Below are 22,120 nucleotides of genomic sequence, written 5' to 3'. Positions count from 1 at the left end.
TTTGCACTTGTATACAAGAGTGAATATTTGCTTCCGGGTCATTTGATATGTCTAATGGCACGGATCCGAAAGGTTTCGCATGTCATACCAGTCCATTCGGTCGTATCATTTCATCAGTAAAAGGAGAGTTTTAGGTAAGGCATTTCTGAATGTTTTCCTCTGAATAAGATTAGTTTCTACTGATCCACAGATAAATCATTACACGGCCTTTCTGTCAGATAACGATCACCCTGTTGACAGCTGAATGTCAATGTGTAATCATGCTTCCTGCAACAGGTGAACAGACCACTGACGCAAGTACTTTACCTATAGTAAGTACATGCTTTTCTTATGTCACGTGGGATTCTATAGGTTTGCATGCAGGCAAGTGACTTTTTATAAATACGTATTGAATTGAATCCCAAGGATTAATTTGATGAGAAAGCATCATTTTGGTTATTTTCAATAGACAACATCTATGACTATATTTGTATTGACTGATTCGCAGGGGGTAGCCTAGTAATTAAAGCGTTTACTCGTCACGCCGAAAACCCGAGTTTGATTCCGCAAATGGGTACACCGTGTGAAGCCCATTCTGTTGTCCACCGCCGTGATATTACTGGAATACTGCTAAAGAAATGCGTAAAACCATGCACACTCACTCACCCATCACCAGATTCGTCTGAAAAGAGTGACTAAGTTTGTTGTAAAGTGATTGTACGTTAAATCAAAACATGGCAATCAGCTGTTTAAGGGTCGTAGATCGTAAAGGGAAGGTTTTGTTCTGACAAACTAAGTATCATATTTAGGTCGAATCTGAGATTCAACCCGCATTCGTTAGAGTGTGTGAGCTTAGTGTTACGTCGCACTCGCCGATATTCCAGCTATATGGCGGCGGTCTGTAAATAATCGATTCTGGAACAGACAACCCAGTGATCGTGACCATCGTCCTACGCAACTGTGATACGATGACGTCAAGCAAGTCAGCGAGCCTGACCAACTGATACCTTAGTCGCCTTTTTCAACAAACATGGGTTACTGACGATCAGTCTAACTCGGATCTTCACGCGATACCTTCCTTGGAACACGTTCGACTGAGCAACCCACATGTTCTTACCGACCTTTAATGGCCTAGCTGAATCTGTCATCATGTCACATCTTTGGCCCTGAGCAAGTCGTCTGTGGTCCATCTACACCTGTCCTTATTATTTTACACGTATCCATATCAGTGTGCAAAACTAATTTTGTGGAAAGCATTACATCAAATTCGTACATTTTGGTTTATATCTTTATCTAATATCTTTGGTCGCTATTTACCAAGTACGGATTGACCCCTTGATATTTCTAACAGCCCGTGATGTGATTACATTGTGATTTAGCTCAGTTCCTCTCTTGCATGTCTGTAACTTCGACTACAGGTGGATAACCGTCTGAGTAACTACGGACAATCTTACACGTAAATACGTGTGTGTTCCACGGATACCATGGAAACGTGAGACAAACACGTCGTTAGTTCGAATCCCAGATTTATCCTGATTACCTTTCCGAGTTATACATGAGGGTCTCTGTGAAGACTCAGATGTCTATGACGTCAGGAAATTCCCTCCACAAAGTCGCCTGTCGTCATTATCTGTTCAATATTTTTCACGTGGGCGGTTATCTCAATCCCGTCTTACCGTGAAGTTGGTTATTGTCCTGGTTCGGATCCTCTTCTGTACACAGTCGATGGTGGCTTCGTACCCGGGGGCGTTGAGCCGGATGAAGTAGGAGAGGTAGGTGATGGCGGAGCGATCGTCCAGTTCGGGAGAACACAGGTCCTCGGGACGCAGCACAAGAGGGATGTCGAAGTGCTGTTTAGCTAGCTTCATGGCGTTGCGGCAGTTGTTTAATCTGTAGGAGAACATCAGAGGATAACAGTGTCTGGTGCTAACCCAATAGCTAGCTGAATAAAATTTATAACATGGTATTTAATCACTCTTTGATATTTGTGTCTCAATCCACGGAGTATAACAATTACATTTATTCATTCATTCATTCATTCATTCATGATACCGTGACTGTTAGAATTGATCTTCAGCAACCCATGCTTGTCTAAGAGGCGACAAACGGGATCGGGTGATCAGGCTCGGTGTTTGGTTTATGAATATCATCGTATGTCAGTTGTGTAGGTCGATGCTCATGATGTTGATCACTGGATTGTCTGGCCCAAACTCGATTATTTACAGATCAACACCATATAGCAGGAATAGTGCTCAGTGCGTCAAACAATAAAGTAATTATTCACAAGATGACTCATTTTTATATTTAGGTATTCGCCCATCATCTGTGTGTTCTAACCTACTGAGCTGATGTATGTTTCATGTTTTTTTATAAATATTTTTGGATTCCTATGTAAATAACACGAAAGTTAAAGATACTGGCTGAAGTTTCATTTTAAAGTGTCACCAAGGTAGACAACTCTGCATGGAATACACAAAGCTTGACTACACAACCTTCACCGTACCTTCACTGTCTAACATATTAAAACACCCCTACCGTGCCCTTCTACCTAGCTACCCAGGTGTTTAATGCACAAACGCAACATAAAGTTCTCATGAATATGAAATAGCTTCTGCAAATTCATTTACTCTGACAAACTAATGACAGGTCGCGACAGGTCGACTGCATAAAACAGACAAGGCCATTTCCCCACGCAGGGAGAAGCGTCAACACCGGTATTTCCTAGGCCTGGGAGCCCCTCAGTATTACACTTAGTTCTAAGTGAGTGAGTCGCCTGAATATAATATGATCCAGCACATATCTGCCTCCTACGGGGCAGTCCTCTTCGGCAGAATAACCACATTCCGCTATGACGAAGAGTTGCGCTCCTGAAATGACATTACCTGTACTTAACAATGAGGCTCCCCACCTCAGGCACAGTCCAGGCTTCTCGTCATAGGCATGATGTTATACAAAGATATCCATACCTGGCATAACATCGTCTGATGCTGACATTATCATATTTCATACCTGAACTGTTGTGAATGGTCGAAACCGAAAAGCGTTCCTAAGATAATGTATAAGAAAGTGTGTGATTTTAGGGCTAACATTTTGTCAACAAAACTATCCTTCTTATGCGTTAGTTACTGTGCAATTTAGGGATAACATTTTGTCCACATAATGTTCGCGGACTTAACACTCTACTGCCCGTGCCCGTCGATCAAGCGTATCTTTACATTCATAATTAAAGCAACCACGTGACATTGTAAATATTGTCATAAAGAAAACCAACTCCCTCGGCTGTCTTGCTACTGACGATAGTGACATAGAAAGTCTGTCTGAGTGAATGTGATATGGTGCTTTATGGTTCATAACCACGAGAAAAAGAACCATGTACAGGCGTCAGTTGCTTATCTAGAACTCCTTGTACCCTTCCATTTACATCCCATCACACGAAAATTGGGCTGATCGTTCTTTTAGTCTCCCTATTAAGCACCTTCTCACTTTCACTTTGATTTGCTTTGATTTCATCATGAGTGACTATCAACTATCTGTCGTATAAACCCCACATCGACAGAGATAGACTTGTTTGCCTACCCCTGTTTGCTTGTCCTTACCCCTATCTGTTTCCACAGAAGACTGTCAGTCACTGATTATCTCACTGAAGGTGTGACAGTGTGAGGGAGTGACGGCGTGATAGTCAACGTGAGGGTGTGACTGTGTGACAGTCAACGTCAAATATGTACAAACATAAGTTTCATACATATTGACGCTTCAAGAGACACCAGAATTGGCACCAGAATCTTACGTTCTTTAAATCCTATCGAGCTCTCATCCGGCATTCTTTCTTTGGTAACTGAAATTCTCAGGACTACACCTTCAAGAACACCCCTTGCGAATAGAATACGTACGTACTAAGGCAGACACTCACTTATGAATGATGAGCATTCTCTGATGAGTTGCCCATTTTATTCTGACTTAAAACATAAACCAAGGCAAGATGACAATCCCTATTTATCAGAGCCTCTGAACAATGTAATGATGAGCTGTTCAATGTAGTGTTTTAATACTATTTGTCAGTCAAGCGTGGGTTGTAGAGAAACTGTTTTCGAAAACACGGCCCCCATTAGTATAACTGTAGCGAACAAGGTCACCCTTGACTGTTTCGTTACTGCTAAGTGCATTGGGTGGTTTTTAGTCTTGTTAAACCAGTTTCTCCGGTATTAAAGAGGGATAGGTATTATAGCAGCGTTATGTGCATTGCATACCTGCATATCAATAGGCTGTTAAGGAGATGTTTGATTGGAGTTTTTAACACTGCATCCAGCAATATTTCTGCTGTAAGACTGCTGTCTTTAAATAATCAGGTCTAGACCAGACAATCCAAAAATCGACTTCATAACCATATATCTACCGACTCCCAATACGCTTACAATCATCAAGCACGTTAGCTGATGATCGTGTGACATAATTCCAATGGAACGCCATGTTAGTAAGTCACGATAACTCCCTGTTCTGTAAGCCTTCTCGAGGGTTGTGAGAGTTGCTGATGGCCAAATAAAACCCGGAGGTTACCAGGGATCAGATTATGTTGCTCTGTACTTATTTGTTGTCTTACACGGTACTTACTTGTCGTCTTATTTGTTGTCCTATTTGTTGTCTTGCACGGTACTTACTGTCGGCACTCACTTGTCCTACTCGGTACTTGCTCGTTGTCTTTAGCTGTTGTCAGCGCTTACTTGTTGTCATACACGGTACTTACTTGTTGTCATACACGGTACTTACTTGTTGTCATACACGGTACTTACTTGTTGTCGATCTTGTTGTCCTACTGGATACTTACTTGTTGTCATACACGGTACTTACTTGTTGTCATACACGGTACTTACTTGTTGTCATACACGGTACTTACTTGTTGTCGATCTTGTTGTCCTACTGGATACTTACTTGTTGTCATACACGGTACTTACTTGTTGTCATACACGGTACTTACTTGTTGTCATACACGGTACTTACTTGTTGTCGATCTTGTTGTCCTACTGGATACTTACTTGTTGTCATACACGGTACTTACTTGTTGTCTCTGTTTAGGTGATGCCAGTTGGGGCAGATCCCAGGCTTGCAGAATTCCAACAGTGCACTGCAAGAAAAGGTTTTGAGAGAATGAAGTCTTACGATATGTCGAGGCTGTGTGTCAGTTCACTGATACTTATGTGCCTTTATAAACACCGTTTCGTACGCCTAAAATGAGTTCCTAGATATTTTAAGAACCCATCTGGCCTGCAAATTCGGATGCTAGTTGCTGGAAAATGTTCTACCTATGATAAATGTCATGTAATTGTACAGATTGTTGTCTGAACGCAACACGAAATGATGGAGTGATCTCAGAAAGTGCATTCAGCGACAATGTATCATCTCGCAATACCGCGGTTGTACATCTCACTGTACCACCTCAATACACGAAGCTGTATCAACTCACTGTACCATCTCAATACATGAAGCTGTATCAACTCACTGTACCACTTCAGTACACGAAGGTGTATCAACTCACTGTACCACTTCAGTACACGAAGGTGTATCAACTCACTGTACCACCTCAGTACACGAAGGTGGGTCAACGCACTGTACCACTTCAGTACACGAAGGTGTATCAACTCACTGTACCACCTCAGTGCACGAAGGTGTATCAACTCACTGTACCACCTCAGTACACGAAGGTGGGTCAACGCACTGTACCACTTCAGTACACGAAGGTGTATCAACTCACTGTACCACCTCAGTACACGAAGATGTATCAACTCACTGTACCACTTCAGTACACGAAGGTGGGTCAACGCACTGTACCACTTCAGTACACGAAGGTGTATCAACTCACTGTACCACCTCAGTACATGAAGGTGGGTCATCCCACTGTAACCCCTCAGTGCATCAAGGTGTATCAGCTCATCTCAGTACATCGTGATGCATCAACTCACTCACGACATCTAGGTGTATCGAGGTGTACCACATCTAGTGGTATCAAGTTGTATCACATGTAGGTGTATCAAGATACAAATCATTTCACTGGTACATGATCTCACTGTGCCCCCTCATTACATCTAGAGGTATCAAGGTATATCATATCTAGGTGTAACAAGGAGTATTATATCTTGGTGTATCACGGTACAGATCATTTCTCTGGTACGTCAACTTACTGTACCACCTCACTACACCTAGGTGTATCAAGGTGTGTTACATCCGGGTGTATCAAGGTACAAGCCACCTCATTGTACCACCTCACTACGTATAGGTGTATCAAAGTGTATCACATCTGGCTGTATCAAGGTTTATTACATCTAAGTGTATCAAGGTGTATCGTATCTAGGTGTATCACATCTAGGTGTATGAAGGTGTATCACATCTAGGTGTATGAAGGTGTGTCACATCTAGGTGTATGAAGGTGTGTCACAGCTAGGTGTATCGAGGTGTATCACATCTAGGTGCATCAAGGTGTGTCACATCTAGGTGTATGAAGGTGTGTCACATCTAGGTGTATGAAGGTGTGTCACATCTAGGTGTATGAAGGTGTGTCACATCTAGGTGTATGAAGGTGTATCACATCTAGGTGTATGAAGGTGTGTCACATCTAGGTGTATGAAGGTGTATCACATCTAGGTGTATGAAGGTGTGTCACATCTAGGTGTATGAAGGTGTGTCACATCTAGGTGTATGAAAGTGTGTCACATCTAGGTGTATGAAGGTGTATCACATCTAGGTGTATGAAGGTGTGTCACATCTAGGTGTATGAAGGTGTGTCACATCTAGGTGTATGAAGGTGTGTCATAGCTAGGTGTATGAAGGTGTATCACATCTAGGTGTATGAAGGTGTGTCACATCTAGGTGTATGAAGGTGTGTCACATCTAGGTGTATGAAGGTGTATCACATCTAGGTGTATGAAGGTGTGTCACATCTAGGTGTATGAAGGTGTATCACATCTAGGTGTATGAAGGTGTATCACATCTAGGTGTATGAAGGTGTGTCACATCTAGGTGTATGAAGGTGTATCACATCTAGGTGTATGAAGGTGTGTCACATCTAGGTGTATGAAGGTGTGTCACATCTAGGTGTATGAAGGTGTATCACATCTAGGTGTATGAAGGTGTGTCACATCTAGATGAATGAAGGTGTGTCATAGCTAGGTGTATCGAGGTGTATCACATCTAGGTGTATGAAGGTGTATCACATCTAGGTGTATGAAGGTGTATCACATCTAGGTGTATGAAGGTGTGTCACATCTAGGTGTATGAAGGTTTGTCACATCTAGGTGTATGAAGGTGTGTCATAGCTAGGTGTATGAAGGTGTATCACATCTAGGTGTATGAAGGTGTATCACATCTAGGTGTATGAAGGTGTGTCACATCTAGGTGTACCGAGGTACAAATCGTCTCACTGGTACATCAACTCACTGTAATGCCAGGCCGTCATTCCAGTCTGTGGTAAAGTTCCTAACCCGGTACTGCGGTATCACTGCCTGTATCCATTTGAGAATCCACTGCCGATGTTGCACGGCTGACAGTCCAACTTGATACCTTAGAATCACCTGCCATATCAGGCCCAGCAGGAGCTTCACGTTGCCCTCAGTTACCACGGCACTGTCTGAAAACGACAGACAACAGTATTATTGCAGAGTCAAAACAATACGTGCTTCCAAAGAATGAAGATTTACATGTTAACAGTTCGATTGGAGTAAGGCTGATATGTAGTGTAAAGATTTGAGTTGCAGCGCGAAGAAACTGACTGTGACTCTTTTTTTCTGTCAGCCTGTGTAGCTGGGTTTTTGAGTTTTAGTTATCTGGTGGTAGACATACATATGCGGTATACGTGCGCATGATTGCAATATAGCATATGCAATCTTGGGAGTGTGCCTTTCCTCGTGTCTGCATCTGTGCACGGGTACGTGCATGTTTGTTTAAGTAGTTAAGCATATGTGACGTAAGTTCGTTGCGTGCGACAGAGAGAGACATACTGAGAGAGAGAGAAAGAGGGAGAGAGAGAGGTTGAGAGAGACACAGAGAGACAGAGTGGCGCTGTATTGTGTGTGTGTGTGGTTGGAATTCTTAATTCAGTTCAACATCAGCCATTGCGTGTGTAGAATGCTTGTTTTACAAATTGAAGCATTTCACTCTGGGTGTCAAGGTACCGTTAATCTTTCAATAAATATTAATGGCATACAGCAGAAGGACAATTCCCAGTTTGACGTATATGTGACACAGTAATGCAGAATAATAGTCATCCTCAGTTAAAACAGGTTACTGCATTACTCCCTGTTTGATCTAGAATGAATATCACTTTATATTACAGCTGTCCTCAGTGACTGAGTGAGTTCAGTTTTCAGAAATATTCCAGCTACATGACGACGGGAGACACAAGAACTGGGCTTCGCACAATGTATGCATGTTGGGAATCGAACCCGGGTGTCCGGTTTGAGGAGCGACCACTTCAACCACCAGGCTACTCCACCGCCCCTCATCGCAGTAATTCAAGTAGAGAGATGTTGTTACCCTATACTATCATCTGCATCCAAAAAGACGGATAGATCAAAATTTAGATTTTATAGGTCTTATGTCAACAACAAAGAGCAAAGCCCTAAGGCATTGACCAGCTCTCTGAGGAGATTGATATCTGAAATGCTATTTTGATATGCTGTAATCACACTGTCTGTCTTTACTTTGCGTTGTACCAAGCTTTCCAGTGTTTTGTTTCAGATGAGTAATTGACTAGTCTTTGCATGTGTTTATGACTACTGGCACCTGCTACGACTGCACACCTATCCGGGAGCACTAAAATGATTCATGGACACATGGCAGAGTCGGAATCATACAGTGGATTTTGGCTTTTGCGGAGATTTTTTATGGATGTGGAATTAGCCCTGTCGCTATATTGTGCACCCACTTATCAAACCACTTTGACAGTCAGCAGCCACATATGGTGGCGTTCTTTACTTCGGTAAACTAGTCATGTGGTCCACACTGTCATGATGACCTATATCAGCTGGCCATGTGTTGTTTAACAGTTGTAATTTACGCATAACGGTTAATGCTAAATCGTTAAACTACACGTTGAACCCATAAATCTTCGTCGCTTGACCTACCTTATTCTATTCTGCATTCAGATTATAGAATGGAGCTTGGTCCCAAGTCAAGCTTAAGAAAAGCAAAAGCTGTCATCTGTACTGACGTTACCCAAGTCTCGTATCATGGCTTTCTAACTTTCTCCGTCTTGACGTTTCCCGATTATTGTTACAGAATGTTTCAAAGGTGGAAATATCATGTGTGTGAGTGAGTGAGCGTGGTTTTACGCCGCTCATATCAATATTCCAGAGCGAGGAACGCCAGAAATTGTTCTCACACATTGTACCCATATTGTGAATCGAACTCGGACCTTCAGTGTAACGCAAACGCTTTAACCACAAGGCTACCCAACCGTCCTAAATATCAAGTACAAGACTACTGGCATTATTTTGTGAACGTTTTAAAGTCACAGTATGCAGCAGCAACCACTACATCACCGCCAAGTAGTTACTGCAGATGTCAACGGAAGAAAGTTATCGTAAATGGAAGTACAGAAACACGCCACCAATACGCTCATACCAAATTTAAAGCTTGTGTCAAACAATAAATGTTTGCTTGACGAAAACATTCCACATCCTATCTCTGTTGGTACAGCCATGCAAACATTCTTTCGGACACACTCATAATATATATGTACATATTTGCTGTTCCGAAGTTTCATATGACAACATCCGTCTGGAGTCCCCCTCACTGAAGGAGGTACGTCTCCGGCACAGAAAACATTGCTACTTAATGCATTCCTGACAACATTTAGGTGCAACTGCTTCTCATCTTTAGATCTAACTATTGCATTGGTAATTATTCAGTTACCTATTAAACGTCGCTATTTAAACAATGTATTCAAGTACACACACTACCTGCTAGAGCATCCACTCCTGCCTGAAGAATGGGACATACATGCACCTTGAAGTGAATGTTAACTTTAAAGGAACTGTTTCCGTAGTGTTTCGAGGGTGTTTTCTTTCAACTACTATTTGTAATACAGTGTTTGCTAATGTGCGCGAAACGAATGCCCATAAAACAATATATCAGATTGATTACACAATGCCATTGAGAAAGTGGTCAAGATGCAACAAATGTCATATTTGGGATTTCACTTTCTTAGTAAAGTACAAATTCTAGTACTCTTTTGGTTGAGTCTCATCCGGGATTCGAACCCTCACCCGCACCCGCAGAGTCAGGCATCTAATCGCCGCTAAAAGTACTAGAATTTGTACTTTACTAAGAAAGGGAAATCCCAAATATAACATTTGTTGCAAAATGACAGATTCACCAACAAAAGACACTATATATATATGTCTTAGCTGACTCAACAAAAAAACAACAAAACAAAACAAAACAAAAAACTCCAAAAAACCCAACCAAACAAACGAACGGTGTATATATCTTTTTAAAACACGAACTAAACACGAACTTAAATATCAACATTATTATTAAAATTACAATTAATATTATTAAAATTATTAACTGCCGATGTGTTCATGGGCATCTTATCTTAGAAATTCAGAAAATATTTTAACATGGTCCGGTTATGCGATTGCAATTTTATCTCTGACCGAAGTATTTCCTGAGGCAACAGCAGATCTAATCAAACCTAATAGTTGGTTCTGTTTCAGATGCATGCTAACTTACTATACTTTATTTTTGCTGCTCGGTTTATTTGAAATTGGCAGTGGCTTCAGTGTTGTCTCGGCAAAATATCTCCCATAAACATATTAAATGAGTAAAACATCGTTGCTCAATATACAATAAATATGCCTTACATAGTTCGCTATTAATATCAGATCATTTAGGTTATAAACGACTCCGACTCCACAGCCGAGCGGGAATTGCTTTAATATGCACACACTACACATAATACCGATACACCGTGCTTGTATAACGTAATTGTAACGTAACGTAAGTCCCTCTCTTTTTAAACATTCCGTCCTGTAAACACAGAGCCGTTAAGGCGCGACATCATTAACGAGACTAAGCTCCAAATCACGCCTCCATTGTACACCAACATTATATTAATATAAAACACACATCTATGAATAATGCATTATGTGACCCATAGTTATCGTGTTGTCTTATCCATGCATGTATTCTGTTATCAGCGTAACCGTTACCGACGGTCTGTGGTCTGGTCTTAGAGGCAATGCGTTATTATCGTTGCTATTATTAAATGCATTTTGGGTGTAATCAGACAGGTATGGAATTGCAGTAGTTTGATCATTATCTACAGACGTAATGAATCGATGAATAGATAATTTACGCGCTTACATAATTTTTGTGTAGTTGTACATAAAAAATAAATAAAAAAATATAAAATAAAAATAAAAAACAAACAAAAAAGAAACAAACAAACAAAACAAACAAACAAACAAAAAACCGTGGGTACATGAACCCATGGGTCCCGACAGACGAGTGAACAACGTATTTATCTTACCGAAGACTTCAATATTTATTTTGAACTGTTTCATCCATGGGTGGCGGATCGTACACTTCAGCCAACCTGTTTTTGTCTTACTGTCTTATGTGTTGCCTTAGTAAAATCGCCGTGGTATAATTCCCCTTCTTAATATTCACAGGGACTACCTTTGAACATTTTGTCAAAATTTATTTAATGGAATGCGTGGCAAACCTTTTCGTAGCTATCGCGAGATTTTGAAGACGACGCAAGAAAAAACAAATTTCGAATTATCTCCCTTCAATCAATTTTGCATTCGTAAGACATCGGTATTTCCCGTGCATCATGCATGATTCAATGTTATTCGAGATGAAGAAGTACTACCAGGAAGAACCGAGTGAGTTGCCATTCGCAGCGGGGTACATTGCAAATGTACCTCCTTTGTAAGTGCGTTTATCCAATCAGAAAACGACATTCATGTGCGAGGTAAGATAATAGTTTATGTTTATAGGCTTACAGATGTCTGTAGAATGTCAAAGTAGATACTTTACATGCTTACACAATTCTTGTGTAGTTGAGCTTAATGCAGAGACTAAGCGGGTGAGGCGTTAAAGTATTTCTATGAACTCTTAAGAAGTTACTCAGGCACACTGGAACGAATTATGAGCTTTTTCACGGTACACTAGGCAGGAATTCGTGAAGGAATATGTTATGACCGATCGTCTTATGTTGTAATACCTACTCTATAATGGATATACAGACCTTTTACCTACTCGATAATGGATACATAGATCTTTTTCTAAACAAATAAAATACGGTTTGAATAACTAGTTACTTGAGCTGAGTGAACTCATTCATAGAGACATTCTTTCCTGCGCGCCCTTAAACAATGACTCCATTTCGCTACAGACGTAATTGGTGAGTGATTATGGTTTTATGTCGCTTTTACCAGTTTTCCAGCAATATCACTACACCAGACACCAGACAGGGGGACACCAGAAACTGACTTGACCCCAATTGGGAATCGGCGTGACGAGCGAACGCTTTATACGCTACCCCCTCAGACGTAATTAAGCATGTTGTAATTAGACTGTATCAGATCGGAGTCTGATTAATTCTGTAAGCTACCACCCACTCCAAGATACTTTTCAACGAGTTTGAAAATTGTTAAAATTGATGGCTATGGCATTAGCGGGAAGTGGGTGAGATGGGTGTTTTCTCTCGCAAACAGTGCGTTAAGGTCGGGCTTTGTTTCAAAATGTCCGCAGTTTTAACACACGCAGACTTATTATTGGTAAACAACATGCTGGGAACTAAACGCTGTTGTGTGATACCTGTGAGATTATGAACAGCTGATAGTATGCCAATAAGCTGAACCAACTAATTTACCGGTATTATTGAACTAGGTCAATAGAATAATACCCTAGGCATTTTCACAATGTACGTTGAACTCTCCCAAGCGAAGCGCCACCTACACCTGATATTCATTCAGTGAACCTACCACACGCTCCCGTCTAGTCGCCAACCATGGTTTTGAATACCTGTAGCCTTGCGACCAACATTCTTTATTATCGCACTTTGGTTTTCTCCCTTTCACACCACCAATGCAGGTATATTTTGTTTTGAAGTAGGTCGATGCAAGCGTAACGAATGAACAGAATCCACGCTGAAGGTCAAGGCTGTTCGGTGTTTATGAAGTAGAGAGTCTTGAGCCCTTGCTGTCGTTACGCGGCGTCACTTTGTAATTATCTGCGACAGCAAGTATTAGTTTATAATACGAAAGTGTTTAAATGTGTGTGACCTCCACACCCCTCCATAAAACGACAGAGGATCTCCACACCATACTTCATTGTTGCAACCTGAATAATTTATACAATTAGTGTTGTATCGGGGGGCATGCTGTAGGGCTGAATAGACAGGTACGGGCACTGCTTGGAAAACTAGTCATGGTTGCATAAGTAAAAATAGAACAGTTCCACGAATAGATATTTCTTCTACGCCACGGTGTTTGCATGTTGAAACCTGCAGCCAGTTATAAAGTGGGAAAATCATCCATGTCAATGAGGTGGTGCATGTTTTCTTTTTGAAAAAGAGTGGAATAAACTGATACAAAACCAACACTAAACGGCGATGGAATGTAATGCAAGAGGGACAGAGACAGACAGAGTCAGACAGAGTAAGGGAGAGAGAGTAACACGCATAGAGAGACATAGACAGATGCACAGAGAGAGACAACCAGAGATAGGCGACAACAGAGAGACAACCAGCCAGAATAGACAGAAGGGAGACAGACGGGCTCAGACACAGATAGATAGATGAGAAAGAAAGAGAGAGAGAGAGAGAGAGAGAGAGAGAGAGCGGCATACACACACATACACACACACCAGCTGACATACATCTGTGACTCATCAAAGTAGATACAGTCATACTTATACAGCTCAAACCAAGACCGCCCTTTATACAAACCCAATCTTTAATAAGGATACATTCGGACGATGTTGTTAGGCTTCCAGTGTGTGTGTTCACACGCTGGGACAATAACAGGACGTATGTTCAGCATATCTTCTCTCCCTGTGGACTTTCGCTGGTGGGAAAACATGAATTGTACTTATAATATGGAGTGTGTGAGTTTTGCAGCATGTCCCGCCAGTGTTGTGCTGGGAAGACTCTGTTAAATATGTATTGCGCTATGATATCTGTATGGTGACATACTGTTTGGCAATCTTTATGTTCCTCCTTGGAAAAATTAAACAGTGTTCACAATCGTATACTTTGGCTGAGAAATAATTGTATTTATTATCGGAAATTGTTTCTTTTTGTCTATACAGAGTGTGCTAGAATCATGTGTAAGAGTTGCTTCCCTTAGATGGACCAGGAACCAATGATATGGGTATGAATTCCAGTTTCCCTGATGAAATGTCTAGAAAGTGTAAATGCACAATGCATTCACAGCATAGCTACGGTTATGGGACGTGTGCTGATCTACTTTGTCAGATCTCAAAACAAATATTCACAGAAGTCGCGTAAAGTGGAGTTAGATCCCCGAGTCGCACTGTCGAGTGTGTTTCCGAAGTTGTGGTTTCGGATGGGACTCAGTTACAAAGAGTACCAGAATGCCTAGTGAGTGGGTGAGTGAGGTTGTATTTCTGCAATCTGAAATCGTATTTTGGAGCAGATCAGTGGATTGTCTGGTCCAGACTCGATTATTTACAGACTCCCGTCAAATAAATGGAATAGTGCTGAGTGTGACGTAAACTAAACTCACGAAACTAACGTTTACAAATGTGATGTTGATACAGTCCTAACGCGTGTAAGAACTGTGGGCCCTCTTCTCCAAAATACGATTTCAGCTTGCAGAAATACAGCCTCACTCACTCACTCACCGAAACGTGCTTTCCTGTACACCGTGACTTACATACTAACGGCAATACAAAAGCCCATAACTTCACTGTAAAAAACGCTGGCAATATTTTTCGAATCTTGTGATCGATACACACCACAGTATTGCAAACATACCCGTGACATAGATCAACCTCCTCAACAGTGTAGCCACAAACACGAGTCATTAGGTTCAGAAACCAGTATATATATTAAGACGGCCATCAGCCATACCTTTGTTGCTTCAGTGAAAGCAAGGACAAGTTTTTGATCGGGAAGATAAGAAGTGTTGGTGAACCACTCACACGAATTGACATTAGTTGTGGACGTATCGGCCTGATCTCCTCGTATGTCCTGGATTTGCCCAACAACGTAAACACAGAGTATATATTACACCAACCTCTGTGTAGCTTACACAGCTCGATATTCTCATATAAATACTTGACTGTGCTGAGACTTGGCTGACCAGCAGCAGTATACGTTATTTCATTGTGGCGGGTAATTGGGGGATTGTTTGCAGAAGGTCGTGTGTCTCGGGATGGAATTCGGGGTGGGTCTATATTACGGCTAATAAATCAACCTAGCAATCCAGTGACTGCAAAATGGATCGTTATAGCGGATGACAACCTTGTGACAATTTCTCGTATCATATTGGAGATCAACCTGATTTCAAACTTCAGGACTAACAGAAATTCTACAATGACTTCAGTAAATACTAGATTGTGATTGGTTAATCAAAGTCATTCAGGGGTATATACACCAAACCCCTTGACGATACCGTTATACGAGCGTTTCCCTGCAGTCTGTCGTACGACCTATTGGATAGTAGGACTGGTGACTAACAATTTGACCCCAGAAACGATACTTGTTTTTGATGTGATGGAATGGATCCGATGGCCAGACTCAGTGACTTACGTCTACATACCATTGTCGGGAATAGGGTTTCGAACAGATAAACAATCCTTTAGACTCATGACTATACATGAATATGTGGAATTAACCCTTCAATTATCTTATCTGTTTGTTGCTGAACACCGAACTCCGCACTCCGCACTCCGCACTCCGCACTCCGCACTCCGCACTCCGCAATATACCGCCTGAATGACAGTGGTCTGTAAATACCCGAGTCTGTATCTGACAAAACAGTGACTGACAGTATGAGCATCAACCTATACGATGATACGGTGACATGTGAGTCTGAACAGCTGACCACCCTATCCCGTTAGTCGGTTCTTACGAACAGCACGGGCTGGTGAAACCCGGATCTTCACGGTTGTAGCTACCTCGGCTATGCATGAAAACTGTGCATCACCGATACATGCATGAATATCCGCATCACTTGTGCATTGGTGATTCAATCTATTAAATACTGCACATCGCCGCATGAGTCACGTTGATGAATTCTTCAAACCACTATTCTTTTTAAAAAGCACCGCCAGTCCATGTAGCATGTATCAAAGTGTTATCTATTTCTATAAATGTTTTTAGAAAAATAAACTTCTCGAGAATAGCTGCATACCTGTGTCCTCATATTAATTACATACAATGTATTTGAGTTTTATTGATTGTTATCATGGCGTCTAGTCTGTGGCCTAGACTGGATAGTTGAGCATAGAGTTCAGCACATTTCTTTATCGACACAAACATTCACGATGTGTAGATCCTACCGGTCGGGGTTACTTGGCAAACCGGTTTGGTATGTACAAGATACCTGTATTCCGAGTGTCCGCCCACACATGTATTAGCAAGTAAGGTGATAGAGCGTCACCCACGCGTGTTGTCATGTCAGTATGTGCAAAGGTTACACTCTGTAAACTAGGATAGATCACATGCTGTTGCATCTCCACTGAAGGATTGGGTATTTATTTAAACTGCAATATTTACCTTCAGCTACTCTGTGCATACACCAACCTCGGCGGATTTCATTCAGATATGATTCACATGTGATATACACTGTACTCGTTTTGACAGTGCATTTAAGACAACGTTGTTAGTTGAGAGGTCGACATTAATAGATGGTCACTGCAACCAAGTACCTAACGCGTCTTGTGTTATTGTTGATGATCATACAATATTTGCATGTTACTCAGTAATGATGTCGGAAAATATATGTACTGGACGTGCGAGATGTCTGGTCTTAACTGAGTTGAACATACATGAAAACAATCAATCCCATACTGTGGGTAAAATGCACTATCACACTGATGGTTTAGAATGCATGAAGACTACAATCTAAGCTGGTTGAACCAGCCTCCCTTACGATGGTTAGAATATTCTATGTCCATCGGACAAAGACGCCAATCTATTATTATCTTATTCACAGGACAAACATGGCCAAATCAGCTATACATTGAAGCAATAGTTACCTGAGTACTAACAATGACGTGACAATTTCTACACAGCATATATACTGCACATACATGATATGTTGTTATTCGTATGATCAGTTCACGACAAGGGCTGGGAGGGGAGACACCAAGAATGAGCCCCGTACTGCTCTGATTCGGAGATTCGAAACCGGACCTACATAGTGTGACGAGCCACAGAATTAGCTTCCCCAGGCACCTGAAAAGTACATAGCATTTAGATCAAGGAACTATCAGGGGGAGTGAACTTAGTTTTACGCTATTAGTTTACGCCATACAATATTCCATCTATATGACGGCGATCTGTAAACAATCAGGTTTGTCTGTCTACTCAAATGGATACAATGACATTTGTCAACCAAGCCAGAGAGCCAAACGCCCACAACCCTTCCCCACAACCCTCACCCCCACCCACCATTCCGTCAGTCGCCTCTTGCGACAAGCATGGGTTACTGGAAATCAATTCTAACCAGAATCTTCACAGACCGGAACTATTTGGAAGGTGTAAACACAAACCAGCCATAATCATAGTCACAAACATATGTTGTTTATCTGGATATATGATGTTACTTCCCAAATGTCTAGTAAGTATGTGATCACAGTGTGTTGGGATCAATGAGGCATCACTAAGAGGACTACAAAACATGTCGTGGTCATGACCCTGGGGTATTTGTAAACAGTGAAGAATGTTATTATCCATGCATGCCAGCATAGTTACATTTACTCACGGAGGAGCGACTGCAGATTGTTAACATATCGATGTCTAAATTATTAACGAGAAGACCTTTCTCAAAACATACATCATTAAAAGTTCGTGGGTGAAACGTAAGTCAGTGAAGTTCTATATGAGTCGAACTCCAAATGGAATCAAAAACAACGAAAGTGTGATAAAAGTCAAAATCTCATCTCCCAAAGCTACTGAAACTATTGGTATACACATTAATAGACATTTATAAATAAATGACGATTTGTCCTTGATGGACTTTCAAGCTTGTTTCGTTTACTTCTGATATGATCCAATGCAAAGGATGTCTTTCTGGTTCGTTTGCCCAAATGGTCCCATTTCCTTGAGCCATACTCGTATGTCTGAGATAGTGAGTGAGTGAGTGAGTGAGTGAGTGAGTGAGTGAGTGAGTATACGTCACGGTGGGTAACAACAGCAAATCTGAAATAGACTGCACAGTAACGGATAAGGCCAATCGTGCAGATGACAATCGATACATGGAGATTAAACAACAGTTGAGATGTTTAGACTAATTCCTTTTGGAATGTATATTGTGAAGTGTTGTACTGTTGAAGTGCATGTCTATTTGTCAAAAAACTTCGTCTCATCGTAAATGTTTAAGTTGAACAGTGACAGACTTCAGTGATATTCTTCAGAAAGAAACGTCATTCTTTGTACACCCTCTATCTGTACACTAGACCATGCATGACTTTATCCATTATATAATTGTAAAGTCAAACAAAGTGATATACATGAAACATATTGTACTTTGCTTTTCTATTGATACACGCTTTAATGTGGGATAGGCATTCTGTTGTATACACCTACAGTTTGGCATTGAGAATGTGCAGGTAAACTGCTCATCGCTTATCATTGTCAGTGAAAAGAAATAATTATATAATGCGAATACTGAGCTAGATACCTAAACAACTGATTATACACGCGAGGTATGATGAGAGTACAGCAGGCAGTGGGCAGAAGATGATGTCTCGGTGCTGGAGGTTGTGGATGTTGTTGATGTAGGCCAAGGTGGCGGTCGTGTGTGCACGTGCGTGCATGTGTGAGCGCGAGCTCTGCACGTGTGTAAATGTGGGCCAAGTAGGTGTTCCTATTAATCTGTGTTGACTGTGGATGTATGCAAAGAAGGTGTTCTTACTAACCTTTGTGCACTGTGGATGTAGGCCGCGTAGGTGTTCCTATCAATCTGTGTTGACTGTGGATGTAGGCAAAGAAGGTGTTCTCACTAACCTTTGTGCACTGTGGATGTAGGCCACGTAGGTGTTCAATAGTTTTGATAATGCATGACATTTACGATACATACATCATGCATGTTTGAAAGTAGGCGATGCTTGTTTAAGTCAATATTGAAGACTAGACTAAGTAAGCGATCAATAAATGTCAGGCAACGTCGTGCACTATTGCCTGATACACTGAAATATCAGAAACGGATAAAATTGCACACAAAAATATTATTTAGGACATTATTTCCTAATCTGAACATTTTGAACAAATGAACGTGTATATAATGAAAATATGAAAGCCAAATAACCGGAGAAAATAGTAATGCAGCATCACCAAAGAGCGGATAAAATCATTTTTCTTTTGTTATCATTCTCCTGCCACCTACATACTGATCGATCAGACATGTAGCGATCCAGGATCTGACAGAGTATAGAGATATGAAGACACGGTGAGCATGGAATGAAGGTAATCATCAGGCAGCTTAGTGCTGTAGGCGTTAAGTGTCGCCCCTTCACCGCAGAACCTGTCAGCTGTAGTTATTGTCAACATACCTCAATCAACCACACATCAGTGGGTTGACATTTGTTATGCTGGCCCAGTGGTAGCCATCTGACCTGTGTCTGGCTGTCAATGTGCTTAATATTTTGTTTATGGTATGTGTTGTGTAGGAGTATAGCAGTTGACACAAGTCATTTACAGAAGAATATTACGTCAAACAATGAAGAGATGAAATTAGAAAAAAATATATGCTGCTTTCACCTTATGTGAAGTAGGACAGAAAGTTAATGCAAGCTTCAGTCGAGATTCTGGACAACTGACAAACCATACACGGTCTCCCATGATATATAAACACAAAAGGCTAATTTGACACAAACGTAACTTTTGGATTGTGTTTATGACCAAAACTCATTCAAACACTCATTTCTATTTCATCTCAGCTTACACGCATGCCAAGGAGACTCGTTTTGTTTTTAATCGAATAATAATTTCATTTTCACATCGTAGAGCCCACAGCCTTTGAAATTAGACCTGTCTATCGTGGCCAGTTTGGCTGGACGATACGTCCCGACACCGGTTTAATGAAGTGAGACAATATATCATAAAAGTATCTGCAAGGAAACGACGAGAAGATTATAACCACAATACAATGGTGGCGATACGCGTTCCGATACATTAAAATTTCTTATTACAGAACATGATACATAAAATGACTGAAACTTTATTTCTTATATAGCTGAACTTGTGTTACATTCACACGCACTTAAAAAGCTGTTGGTTTCAGCATATAGTGCCTAAAAACATACAGCCAAAACTGATTCAGTATACTCTGATGTGATATATGGAAGGTTGAAACTGAAGTTTCCCTTGGGAATTTGTGTTTCTACATCAATGCTTGCAGATACACTTCAATGTCATAATATCAAAATTCAGAATCACTTTAAAAAGCCACTTAAGTATGCTTTCTAAATTTTACCTTCGCTTTGTTCTGTTTCTTAACAAAGCTAAGACATCGTTCAAAGTTGCTAATGAACAGTGTTATTTGTCAAACACATACATGTAAAACGTATTTCAATTACTTGAAGAAAAGTATTCTACAGTTCACACAGTCTGAAAAATGTTCACACATGTTCACTTATACACCGACGTCTTTGTTCATGCAACAAAAATAGCAAACATAAACAAATTCCCATAAGGTTTAATTTTTTTTCAAAATTTAGAAGAATTTCAAAGGGACGCCCATCCTATTCTTCATGCAGCCCTCCTTACAATTTGTAGTTGCATTAAGTTGTATCGGGATATATTTTCTCTTGTGGCGATACACAGATGTATCATGGACCCTCGTGATATAAATATCCTGATATATTTCTTAAGTGTGTTTTGTATGGATACACTCGCATCGTGTAGTTGATACATCGATGAATCGTTACAGCATTATTTGAAATACGGTCTTGCGACTCAATGTTCTGCAACTAGCTAGGAAAAGGGCACATTTTAAGATGTCCCTAGGTTTAGTTTTTGTCATCCTTGTGTGGTAACCGTGTGCATTTACGCAGAGATCTATTTAGTTTAGATCGTGTGTGCTTGTTCTGTTTGTTCTGACTTAACAATACCGAAAAATGCAGCATGAACAAAGAGCATTATTCCTCAACATGGTAATTACAGGTGGGAATGCTGTCAACCCAAATGTGTGAATGCTGAACTCAACCAACCTCGAGAAGTATTGAATATCTGGTTTCTCGTCGTTGTGTATACCGTCATTTGTATCACTCCAGTAACTGGCGGTGGTGAGAGGGGTCACAAAGAACCACTTACCATGTACATGGCCTGGTGTATGACACTTTACGGGTTCATGTTATACACTCCAGCCCCGAGTGAATGTTACCGTTATTTGGCCTGCTCATAGGTGTGCAGAAAAACAATCGTGTAACACCCAGTAAAACCGAGTGTGAGTCGCCAAACTATACCGTCCTCATGGTGATGATAACAATAACAGAACAATGATGATGATAACGCTGATAACAAGAACAATGATGATGATAACGAGGATAACAACACTGATGATAAAACCACAACAATGATAATGATGATAACAACTATTATGATGAAGAGGATAACACCATTAGTGATGGTGATAACAACTGAAGATGATGTCTACAACAATGGCGATGATGATAACATCAACACCGATGATGGTTATAACAACGGCGACGATGATGATAACAGCAGCAACAATAATGTTTGTGAATTTGGAATGAATCCAACACCTTGTCGGCGGCTACGCAGCGTCGCCACAAATACAATATCTTAGTTATGACGTCGTTGCTAGGTATTTCAGTACAGTCTTCAACATGCTTGTGATTGCATGCGCCTTCAACAGGGAGACGACAATTGTGGCATGGAAAGTGGCAATTATAAACAGTTTGGGAACACGTATCCAACCCTGAAATA

At 40.9% G+C, this 22,120-nt stretch overlaps 1 protein-coding gene across 1 annotated transcript in view; it reads right to left on the bottom strand.

The window, feature by feature from the left end:
* Nucleotides 1–22,120, bottom strand: part of LOC137281481 (filamin-C-like) — a 53,398-nt gene that overhangs the window by 22,342 nt on the left and 8,936 nt on the right. The window contains exons 2-4 of the mRNA XM_067812734.1: nt 7,405–7,594; nt 5,033–5,098; nt 1,656–1,869 (exon numbers count right to left, since the gene is read on the bottom strand). Of these exons, the coding sequence (XP_067668835.1) occupies nt 1,656–1,869; nt 5,033–5,098; nt 7,405–7,594 (470 nt within the window). The remainder of the gene's footprint in view (nt 1–1,655; nt 1,870–5,032; nt 5,099–7,404; nt 7,595–22,120) is intronic.

This window comes from Haliotis asinina, chromosome 4 (genome assembly GCF_037392515.1).
Source record: "Haliotis asinina isolate JCU_RB_2024 chromosome 4, JCU_Hal_asi_v2, whole genome shotgun sequence".
Taxonomy (NCBI): domain Eukaryota; kingdom Metazoa; phylum Mollusca; class Gastropoda; order Lepetellida; family Haliotidae; genus Haliotis; species Haliotis asinina.
This window is presented reverse-complemented; position numbering and strand designations above follow the sequence as displayed.